This window comes from Mus musculus, chromosome 7, assembly GCF_000001635.26.
Source record: "Mus musculus strain C57BL/6J chromosome 7, GRCm38.p6 C57BL/6J".
Classification (NCBI taxonomy): Eukaryota; Metazoa; Chordata; class Mammalia; order Rodentia; family Muridae; genus Mus; species Mus musculus.
In genome coordinates, this window is record NC_000073.6 from 12304410 (window position 1) to 12317082 (window position 12673).

At 38.5% G+C, this 12673-nt stretch overlaps 1 protein-coding gene across 1 annotated transcript; it reads left to right on the forward strand.

Annotated features, from left to right (window-relative positions):
• The first annotated feature begins 395 nt into the window (after window positions 1-395).
• On the forward strand, window positions 396-1310 carry Vmn1r82 (vomeronasal 1 receptor 82). The gene has a single exon (NM_134234.1). It carries the CDS (start codon window positions 396-398, stop codon window positions 1308-1310), a length of 915 nt encoding a protein of 304 aa, NP_598995.1.
• The last annotated feature ends 11363 nt before the right edge of the window (window positions 1311-12673 follow it).

Consider the following 12673-nt stretch of genomic DNA (forward strand, 5'->3'; position numbering starts at 1 on the left):
CTGTCTGGAAGGGTGATGAGAGTTATGCAACATTGCAGTTTTTATAACTATCATATCATTTCTGACATTAGTAGCATTGAATGCTTTGATTCAGACTCCTGGTTTAGAATAATTCTTAGATCCTATCAATATGTGTTTTTAACAGAGCTGTTATCAGTTAGTTTATTATATGTGTGATGTTTGTATTATATTTTTGGAAATATTCATAAATACAATGAAGAAAGAATATTTCATTCAAGTTATTATTTTTCGGGTGCTGGGAATGAATCCTAGGGCCTTACTAGGCAAGTATTTACTACTGAGTTACAGCATCTGCTTCTTTAATGAAAGTAGTGAAAACACCCACATTTTCCTCCTAGATCTGATTAGCCTAATAACATTTTGATAGTGAGAAAATGAAACCAGAGAACATGGTAATGGGTATAGTCTTCATCCTGCAGACTACTGTAGGAATCCTGGTTAATTCCTCAGTTCTGCTTCATTACTTAGTCCCAGGATTTACTGGGAAAGGTTTGAAGCTCAAAACCCTAATTGTAAAGCACTTAACTCTGGCCAACTCCTTGTCTATTATCTCTAGAGGAATTCCACAGATAATGGCAGAATTTGGGATGAAATATTTTCTGGATGACATTGGGTGTAAACTTGTACTTTACCTTTATAGAGTATCCCGGGGGGTTTCACTATATACAACATGCCTTTTGAGTTGTTTCCAAGCGGCCATAATCAGCTCAAGCACCACCAAATGGATGAAGTTTAAACACAAAGCCATCAAGTACATGGGTCCTTCCTGCTCACTCAGTTGGCCTATGAATCTGCTTCTGAATGTCATGATACTTGTGACAGTGACAAGCTCTAGCAACAGAAGGAATGCCACTAAGAAACTGACCTATGGGTACTGCTCAGCATCTGTTTCTGGCACTATTGCAACTCCCTTGTATATGCTCTTGCTCAGCTTCACTGATGTTCTGTGTTTGAGTCTCATGTCCTGGGCCAGTGTCTTCATGCTGAGCATCCTCCACAGGCACAAGAAGCAGGTCCAGTACATCCATGGTGTCCAACATTTCCTGAGAGTCTCTCCTGAGGCCAGGGCCACCCAAACCATACTAATCCTTGCATGCACTTTTGTTACCTTCTACTCTATCTCTTCCATCATGGTTCTATATTCAGCCTTATTTGGTAATCCAGGATTGTGGGTTATCAACATCATCTCAGTTTTAGAAACCTGTTACCCTATATTTTGCTCCTTTGTGCTCATTAGTAATAACAGCTCTGCCTCTAGGCTCTATCTTCACTGTTGGTGGAAACGTTAATAGACTATGAACTTGTTTCATGTTCAGAGGGTTCTCAGATCCATTCTTTTGTTCCTCTAACCACCATTTAAGTTAAGGACAGTGTCGGTAACTCTCTGGTTTTGTGTGTCAACTTGACACAAGTTAGAGTCATTAGAGTATAAGGAGCCTCAGTTGAGGAAATGCTTCCATGAGATCCAGCTACAAGACATTTTCTCAATTAGTGAACAGTTGAGTATGGCCCAGCCTATTGTGAGTGGTGACATCCCTGGGCTGATGGTCCTGAGTTATACAAGAAGGAAGGTCAAAAGAAGCCAAGAGGAGCAAGAGAGTAATCAACACCACTCCATGGCTATTGCATCAGCTCCTGCTTCCAGGTTCCTGCCCTGCTTGAATTCCTATCCTGACTTCCTTGGTGATGAACAGCAATGTGGAAGTGTAAGCAGAATAAACCCTATCCTTCCCAGGTTGCTTTGTAGTCCTGGTGTTTTGTTGAATGTAACTAAGACAGTGTCTATCAGGTAACTCAGATAGTTCATTAGTAAATTAGAAAGCCATGGCCATCTCAGCCTCATAGAAGCTGCTGAACTCATTCAGAATGTTGCTACTGCAGAAGATATCATACACTGAGTCATACCTCACACCTCAGCTGTCTACCCAGCAGTTGTGACATAGAATCCACTCCATGCATAGGCTTTTCCCTTGTCCTACTGTTCCAGATAAATGAGGAAAATAAAGGAAAACAAAACTTGAAAACACCTAGGAATTCAGGCAATTTCAGAACAACTTTGTATGACTGATTCTTAGTCCTCTCGAAATGATCCTTAAGCCATCTTCTAACAGCATTTTTATTCCAGAACTGCATGCAGAGCATGGACATTGTTAGCAAGTGTATAGACCTGTAAATCTGTAAAAATTATAACTTAATTTGAATAATATTATTTCAGTTAGGTGCAATGTAGGTGGCCAAGAAAAAAAAATATGCTTTGCATTGGTCCGGTTGAAGGTTCAAGATAGCATTTCATAATAGTATATACTAGTTACAGATTTATTCTCAATATTTAAAATTACATACCTGTGTGTAAATATATAGTCATGTGTGTGAATGCTCGTGAGACCTTGGGACATAGGAATCCCTTGAAATTGGAGTTATAGGTGATTGTAAACTGCTCAACGTAGGGGCTTCAAACCAAACTTGAGTACTCTGCAAGGGCAGTATAAGCCCTTAACCACTGATCCATCTCTCCAGACCCACAGTACTATATTTTAACTCTCTGAAGTGACTATTCTAGGGAGTGATTGTTAAGTGACAAGTATTTCTTGTTCAACACTTTCCTGGAAGCCCCAAACAGCTGCCAGTTTCAAAAGATCAGTTGTGTCTACTTGCAAAATATCATCACACATGGGTTTGTTGACTGCTGACATTCTATAAAGAAAGGAAGGGAAGGTCCAATCACTGCTTTTTCTTGTCCTCAGTCTCCAACCTGTCCTTTCAGCTGGTTGTATGCTACTCTGCCATCTCACACCTGCTCTATTAATAAGCCAAATAAATTCCTTGGTTCTCCAGTGGTTGGATTGAGCTTTGGTTTGTCTTTGGAATCACAGAATGAGGGGAATTGATGCTGCCTAGTTCTGAAACCCCCAGGCAAAAATTCTTGAGGCAATACTAAAAAGTATATTCCAAAGAAGTGGGGGAAAGGAAGTTGGAAGGGAAGGGAGGGGATTTTTAACACTTTGTGTGAGTATTCAGGTTAACTAAAGATAAGGAGAGAGACATAAGAACAATCCATGCCATGCAAGACACTGAAATTATCAAAAGAAATTATCTGTGGAAATATTATCATAATTAATATACATACCATATTACAGAATGTATCAATTTTGCCTTATGTGTATGCATGTATATGTTCATGTATATGTTTATATATGTATGGTTGTATGTGCATGTGTGTGCATGTATGTGTTCATGTACACAGGCTCACATCCCAAACCAAGAAGCTAGCTACAATTAATACTGCTAAGTATAAAATGGTTTTATCCATTTGAGTTGAACTAGGTATAATAAATATGCTTCAGGGGTAGACCCATGCCTTGGAGTATTTGGCTAGCAGAAAATGAATTCTATGATATTTTTGTAGACTTTGGTCTAAGTTCTTTGTCTGGACATTTTGTTTATTGTATTGGTCTTTTGCTGGTATATTTTATTTCTGCTTTTGTAGATTTTTGTGTGATTCTTCTTTTTTTTTCTTTTTCTTTATTGGTTTGTTGGTTTTAAGAGAGAGATGTATAGGGAAGGAGAAGAAGAAATTATGAGAGTAGGCATGTGGGTGAGGATCTAGGAGGAATTGGTGAAGGGAAAATCATGCTCAAAATATATTGTATAAGAAAGTGTTTTTTTTTTATTTTCAATTAAAAATACATTTTATTAGGTGTATCATGCATAAACTCACAGGAGCTATAGTTACCTACCCAGGAGCTGCCAGTTCTTAAGCCAGTCCCAGGAGATATTCCTGCAGGGATAGAAGGAGGGACTCCTGAGCCCCCCATCCTTAGTAGAGGAGATATTTGCTATTTATGGCTTTTTGAGAGTAAGAGAATTATTTTCCTTTAGGGATTTGTCTCCTGGTAGGTTCCTGTATTACAACAGATGGCCTCATATCCATGTGCATATTGATAAGCTAATTGCAACCTAGGAGTCATTAGCAAAAAGAAAAATGAAGACACAAAGTCAGAAGAAGTTAGGTGGGAGACAATTAGGGAACTGGAGGAGGTAGTGATGGGATCAAAGTGCACTGTATACATGTATGACATTTTCAAAAACTAAATAAAATTATTTCAAAAATAATGTTTGAAGCCAATTCCATCTGAAGGATGATTACTGTTTGTCTTTTCTCTTTATATATGGGGCAAAGTGTTACAAGTATTTTTTTAAAACACCTAGAATATATATATATATATATATATATATATATATATATATACATATATATATACATATACATATATATATATATATATATTTCTAATTATGTCTGAGTGGGAAAGTGCCCATGGGTGCAGGTGTTTGAGGAAGCCAAAGAGTTCAATTCCTCTGGAGCTAAAGTTACAGGCAGTATGAGAAGCCTGACATGTGTGAAATGGAGCAAAATTGTGCTATAATAACTTACTGACAGTGAAAAGAAACTGCACATCACCAAAGAGTTAAAGCTAAAGCATTATGAGAAAAATAATGTGCACTATATAAATCTTAAGGAAACTTAATGGAACAAAGATTCTCAGTGATATTTCCAGAAGAAGGGGGAAGAGGGGGAAGAAAAAGACCAGAAATATTGATTTTTTTTTCAACCATAAATATTTAGTTTGTAAAGACAACAAGACAATGTAATCTTCCATGTATTGAGACTATCAGGGAAGATACATTTTGGCATAAAAGCTCAGAGCTCCCACTGTGAGCCTGGACCTATTGATAATGTGCTAATTGTCTATGTATCACAGGCAGTTTTTTTTACATATATTTATGTAAGATTTGGCTATCTCATTAGGTGTGTCACCCCTGTGAAGAGTGAGGTTAGAACATCAAAGACATAATCTATCAAGATCAAATACGCTTCATCCCAGAGAATGCAGGGTTGATTCAATGTACAAAAATCCATCAGTGTAATCAACCATATAAACAAACTGAAAGAAAAAACTCACATGATTATGTAAGTATATGCTGAAATGGCCTTCACTAAATTCCAACACTCCTTCATGTTAAAGGTATTAGAGAAATCAGGGATACAGGAGACATACATAAACGTAATCAAAGCAATATACAACAAGACAACAGTCATCATCAAACTAAATAGAGAGAAACTGAAAGCAATTCCACTAAATCCTGGTACAAGACAAGGCTGACTACTCTCTCCCTATCTACTCAATATAGTACTTGAAGTTCTAGCCAGAGTAATAAGACAACTAAAGGAAATCAAGGGGATACGGATTAGAAAGGAAGAACTCAAAGTATTGCTATTTGCAGATGATATGATACTGTTCATAAGAGACCCCCAGAATTCTTCCATACAACTCCTACAGCTGATAAACACCTTCAGAAAAGTAGCTGGATATAAATTTAGCTCAAAGAAATCAGTAGCCCTTCTTTAAACAAATGATAGATGGGCTGAGAAAGAAATTAGGGAAGTAACACCCTTTATAATAGCCACAAATACTATAAAATATCTTGGTATAACTCTAACCAAGCCAGAGAAAGACCTTTATGAGAAGAACTTCATGTTTCTGAAAAAGAAATTGAAGAAGATATCAAAACATGGAAAGATCTCCCATGCTCATGGATAGGTAGGATTAATATAGTAAAATGATCATCATGACAAGAGCAATCTACAGATTCAATGCAATCCTCATTAAAATTCCAACAAAATTTTTACACACTTTGAAGAAGCAATTTTCAAGTTCATATGAAAAAAAAATAGGATAGCCAAAACAATCCTAAACAATAAAATAACTTTGAGAGGAATCATTATCTCTGACCTCAAGCTGTACTAAAGAGAAATAGTGATTAAAAACTGCATGGTATTGGTACAGAAAAAAACATGTTGATCAGTGGAATTGTATAGAATACCCAGAAATAAGCCCACACATCTATAGATTCTTGGATTTTTTATAAAGAAGTCAAAACCATATAATATAAAAAAGAAAGCATCTTCAACAAATGGTGTTGGTTGGCTAAATGAATGTTTACATGTCAAAAAATAAAAATAGATCCATACTTATCACCCTGCACAAAACTCAAGTCCAAATGGATGAAGGATTTCAATATAAAACCAGATACACTAAAGCTCATAGAAGAGAAAGTGAGAAGTACCCTTGAACACATTGGCACAGGTTACAATTCTCCAAATACAACAAAAATGGCTCAGGCTCTAAGATCAACAATTTAAATTGTACTTCATGAAACTACAAAGCTTCTGTAATGCAAAGGACACTGTATGTATGAAAACTCAGCAGTCTACAGATTGGGAAAGGGTCATCACCAATGCTATATCTGACAGAGGATTATTATCCAAATTTTACAGGAACTCAAAAAAATACCCACAATGCAAGTAACCCATTTAAAACTTGGAGTATAGAGCTAGACAGAATTCTCAACAGAGGAATCTCCAATGGCCAAGAAGCACTTAAAGAAATGTTCAAAGCTCCCATCAGGAAAAGGCAAATTAAAACAAAGCTGAAGAGAGGGCTCTGGCCCCAGAACTCAGGAGAGAGTGACATCTTGTATGCTCAGTCTCCCAGAGACCAGTCCACACAGGAACGAGCATATGCCAGAGAAGCAACAGAGCTTCTTGGACAGGGTCCCTTCAGGGCTTCATCTTCAGCCAGGAGACAGAGCTGAACTCCAGACCTCTGGGCACCTTCCCTGCAAGAGGAGAGCTTGCCCACAGAGAGCACTCTGACCACTGCGATTCAGGAGAGAGTTGGACTCACAGGAGTGCTGACAGAAGCTAACAGAATCACAGGAGGAATAAGCTCCAGACAGAAACAGCTAGAACTTCAACACCAGAGATTACCAGATGGCGAAAGGCAAACATAAGAATCTTACCAACAGAAACTAAGACCACTCACAAACATCAGAACCCAGCACTCCCAACACAGCAAGTCCTGGATACCCCAACAAACCCAAAAAGCAATATTTGGATGTAAAATTATATCTCATGATGCTGGTAGAGGATTTTAAGAAGGGCATTAATAACTCACTTAAAGAAATACAGGAGAACACTGCTAAACAGGTAGAAGTCCTTAAAGAGGAAACACAAAAATCCCTTAAAGATGGCTAAGATCAAAAATTCATGAGACAGCAGACGCTGGTAAAAATGTGGAGAAAGAGGAACACTCCTCTATTGTTGTTGGGATTGAAAGCTTGTACAACCGCTCTAGAAATCAGTCTGGTAGTTCCTCAGAAAATTGGACATAGTACTACCAGAGGATCCTGCAATACCTCTCCTGGGCATATATCCAGAAGATGTTCCAACTGGTAATAAGAACACATGCTCCAGTATGTTCAGAGAAACCTTATTTATAATAGCCAGAAGCTGGAAAGAAACCAGACGTCCCTGAACAGAGGAATGGATACAGAAAATGTGGTACATTTACACAGCTATTGAAAACAATGAATTTATGAAATTCCTATGCAAATGGATGGATCTGGAGGGTATCATCCTGAGTGAGGAAACCCAATCACAAAAGAACTCACATGATATGTACTCACTAATAAGTGGATATTAGCCCAGAAACTTAGAATAGCCAAGATACAATTTTCAAAACTCATGAAACTCAAGAAGAAGGAAGACCAAAGTGTGGATACTTTGTCCCTCCTTAGAATGGGGAACAAAGTACCCAATGGAAGGAGTTACAGAGAAAAAGTTTGGAGCTGAGATGTCAGAGACCATCCTGCGAGAAAGAACACATGCTCCAGTATGTTCAGAGCCCTTCACAATCTCCCTAACAGGCCAAATGGCCTCGTGCTAGGAGCTGGTTATCACTCCCTCCTCCCTATTCCCTTCCTGGCACCTGAAGCTGTAAAAGCTGAATTATAGTCCCCCTCTTCCCTATCTCTTCCTGAACTCCCATGCCATCCAAGGACATGAGTTACGCCTGAGCCTGGCCTGACACCCAAGGCTGTCAAGGAGGATCTATGTTCCGGAGATAAGATGCAGAGTGCCCGCTGCCTGGTGCCTGACTTTGGCCCCCATGTCAGCAGATGTCTGCCTCTTTGTTCTTAGTAAAATTCCCCCTCGACCCCTCCTCTATTCCCCTTGATGTATGCTTTAAAAGAAGGCACCTCAGCATAATAAACGAGACCTTGATAGGTACCCTTCTTGGTCTCCTGCCTCTCCTTCCCTTCCTCCCATTTCCTTCCAGGTTTGCAGTCCCCCTAGTACCCACAAATAACTGAATCCCACGGGATGGGATACTGAGACGAAAGGATGGACCATCCAGAGACTGCACCACCCAGGGATCCATCCCATAATCAGCCACCAAATGCAGACACTATTGCATCCTCCAGCAAGATTTTGCTGAAAGGACCCTGATATAGCTGTATCTTGTGAGGCTATGCCCATTGCTTGGCAAACACAGAAGTGGATGCTCACAGTCATCTATTGGATGGAACACAGGACCCCCAATGGAGGAGCTAGAGAAAGTACCCAAAGGGCTGAATGGGGTCTACAACTTTATAGGTGGAACAACAATAGGAACTAACCAGAAACCCCAGAGCTCATGTCTCTATCCCGAGCTTTTGTTCCCACTGGAAAGAACACGCTCAGGACAACTGGAATCTTCTGCGGCAAAAGCTTTATTGCTTACTTCTTCAGGAGCAAGAAAGAAAATGGCAAAACCCCGTCCCTTTTAAGGAGAATTATCCTCCGCCTAGGACGTGTCGCTCCCTGATTGGCTGCAGCCCATTGGCCGAGTTGTCGTCACGGGGAAGGCAGAGCACATGGAGTGGAGAACTACCCTGGCACATGGGCAGATTATTTGTTTACTACTTAGAACACAGGATGTCAGCGCCATCTTGTAACGGCAAATGTGAGGGCGGCTCCCCACATGTCTCTAGTAGCAGAAGATGGCCAACTCGGTGATCATTGGGAAGAGAGGCTCCTTGGTCTTGCAAATTTTATATGCTCCAGTACAGGGGAAGACCAGAGCCAAGAAATGGGAGTGGGTAGGTAAGGGGGGGGGGGGAAGGGTATAGGGGACTTTCAGGATAGCATTTGAAATGTAAATGAAGAAAATACCTAATAAAAATTGGAAAAAGTAAACAAAAATAAAACAAAAGTCCCTTAAACAATTACAAGAAAACAGAAGCAAACAGGTGGTGGAACTGAACAAAACCACCCAAGATCATTAAATGGAAGTAGAAACAATAAAGAAAACCCAAAGGGAGAAAACTCTGGAGATAGAAACCCTAGAAAGAAATCAGGATCCATAGATGCATCAGCAACAGAATACAAGAGATGGGAGAGAGAATATCAGGAGCAGAAATTTCTATAGAAAACATGGACACAACAGTCAAAGAAAATGCAAAATGCAAAATGCAAAAAGATCATAACTCAAAACATCCAGGAAATCCAGGACACAATGAGAAGACCAAACCTAAGGATAATAGGTATAGATGAGAATGAAGATTTTCCACATAAAGGGACAGTAAACATCTTCAACGAAATTATAGAAGAAAATGTCCCTAACCTAAAGAAAGAGATGCCCATGAACATACAAGAAGCCTACAGAACTCCAAATAGACAGGATTAGAAAAGAAATTTCTCCTGACACATAATAACCAGAACAACAAATTCACTAAATAAAGATAGAATATTAAAAGCAGTAAGGGGAAAAGGTCAAATAACATATAAAGGCTGACCTATTAGAATTCCACCAGACTTTTCACCAGAGACTATGAAAGCCAGAAGATCCTGGACAGATATTACACAGACACTAAGAGAACACAAATGTCAGCCCAGGCTACTATACCCAGCAAAAATCTCAATTACCAAAGTATTCCATGACAAAACCAAATTCACACAATATCTTTCCATGAATCCAACCCTTCAAAGGATAATAAAGGGAAAACTCCAACACAAGGAGGGAAGCTACACCCTAGAAAAAGCAAGAAAGTAATCTTTCAACAAACCTGAAAGAAGATAGCCACAGAACAGAATGCCAACTCTAACAACAAAAATAAAAGGAAGCAACAATTACTTTTCCTTAATATCAATGGATTCAATTCCCCAATAAAAAGACATAGACAAACAGACTGGCTACACTAACAGGTCCCAACATTTTGCTGCATACAGGAAACCCACCTCAGGACAAAGAAACTAGCTCATAGTAAAAAGCTGGAAAACAATTTTCCAAGAGAATGGTCCAAAGAAACAAGATGGAGGAGCCATTCTAATATCAAATAAAATTGGCTTCCAACCCAAAGTAATCATAAAAGACAAGGAGGGGCACTTCATACTCATCAAAGGTAAAATCTTCCAAGATGAACTCTCAATTCTGAATATCTATACTCCAAATGCAAGGGCATCCACATTCATTAAAGAAACTTTAGTAAAGCTCAAAGAACATATTGCACCTCACACAATAATAGTGGGAGACTTCAATACAAAACTCTCATCAATGGACAGATCCTAAATGGAAACAGAAACTAAACAGAGACACATTGAAACTAACAGAAGTTATGAAACAAATGGATTTAACAGATATATCTACAGAATATTTTATCCTAAAACATAAAGATATACCTTCTTCTCAGCACTTCATGGTACCTTCTCCAAAACTGACCATATAATTGGTCACAAAACAGGCCTCAACAGAAACAAAAATATTGAAATTATGCCATGCATCCAATCAGATCACTATGGACTGAGGATAATCTTCAATAACAACATAAATAATAGAAAGAAAACATGCACGTGGAAGCTGAACAACACTCTACTCAATGATACCTTGTTCAAGGAAGAAATAAAGAAAGAAATTAAAAGACTTTTTAGAGTTGAATGAAAATTTTGCCACAACATGACCCAACTTATGGGACACAATGAAAGCAGTCCTAAGAGGAAAATGCATAGCCCTAAGTACCTCCAAAAAGAAACTAGAGAGAGCATACACTAGCAGCCTGAGAGCACACCTAGAAGCTCTAGAACTAAAGAAAGCAAATTCACCAAGAGGAGTAGACAGCAGGAAATAATCAATCTCAGGGCTGAAATCAACCAAGTGGAAACAAAAAGAACTATTCAAAGAATCAACCAAACCAGGAGCTAGTTCTTTGAGAAAATCAACAAGATAGATAAACCCTTAGCCAGACTAACTAGAGGGCACAGGGACAGTATCCTAATTAACAATATCAGAAATGAGAAAGTAGACATAACAACAGATCCTGAGGAAATCCAAAACATCATCAGACCCTATTACAAAAGGCTATACTCAACAAAACTGGAAAAGCTGGATGAAATGGACAACTTCCTAGATAGACACCAGGTACCAAAGTAAAATTAGGACCAGATTAATGATCTTAACAGTCCCATTTACCCTAAGAAAATAGAAGCACTCATTAATAGTCTCCCAGCCAAAAAAAAAAAAAAAAAAAAAAAACCCAGGACCAGATGGGTTTAGTGCAGAGTTCTATCAGACCTTCAAAGAAGACCTAATTCCAACTCTCCTCAAACTCTTTCACAAAATAGAAACAAAAGATACTCTACCCATTTCATTCTATGAAGCCACAATTACTTTGATAACTAAACCGGACAAAGATCCAACAAAGAAAGAGAACTTTACACCAATTTCCCTTATGAATAACGATGCAAAAACACTCAATAAAATTCGCTCCAACTGAATCCAAGAACACATCAAAAGGATCATCCATCATGACCAAGTAGGCTTCATCCCAGGGATGCAAGGACGGTTTAATGTATGAAAATCCATCAACATGATTCACTATATAAACAAACTCAAAGACAAAAACCACATGATCATCTCGTTAGTGTGGAGAAAGCATTTGACAAAATCCAACACTCCTTTATGATAAAAGTCATGGAAAAATCAGGAATTCAAGGCCCATACATAAACATAATAAAAGCAATATACAGCAAACCAGTAGCCAACATCAAAGTAAATGGAGAGAAGCTGGAAGCAATCCCACTAAAATCAGGCATGAGACAAGGCTGCCCACTTTCTCCCTACCTATTCAATATAGTACTTCAAGTCCTACCCAGAGCAATTCGACAACAAAAGGAGATCCAGGGGATACAAATTGGAAAGGAAGAAGTGAAAATATCACTATTTGCAGATGATATGATAGCATATATAAGTGACCCTAAAAATTCCACCAGAGAACTCCTAAACCTGATAAACAAGTTCAGCACAGAAGCTGGATATAAAATTAACTCAAACAAATCAGTGGCCTTTCTCTACACAAAAGATAAACAGAATGAGAAAGAAATTAGGGAAACAACACCCTTCACAATAGTCACAAATAATATTAAATACCTTGGTGTGACTCTAACTAAGGAAGTGAAAGATCTATATGACAAGAACTTCAAGTCTCTGAAGAGAGAAATTGAGGAAGATATCAGAAGATGGAAAGATCTCCCATGCTCATGGATTGTCAGGATTAATACAGATTAACAATCTAAACAGTCCCATATCCCCTAAAGAAATAAGAGCAGTCATGAATAGTCTTTCAACCAAAAAGATCCCAGGACCAGATGGGTTTAGTGCAGAGTTATATCAGACCTTCTAAGAAGACCTAATTCCAACTCTCCTCAAACTATTCCACAAAATAGAAACAGAAGGTACTCTACCCAATTCGTTCTATGAAGTCACAATTACTC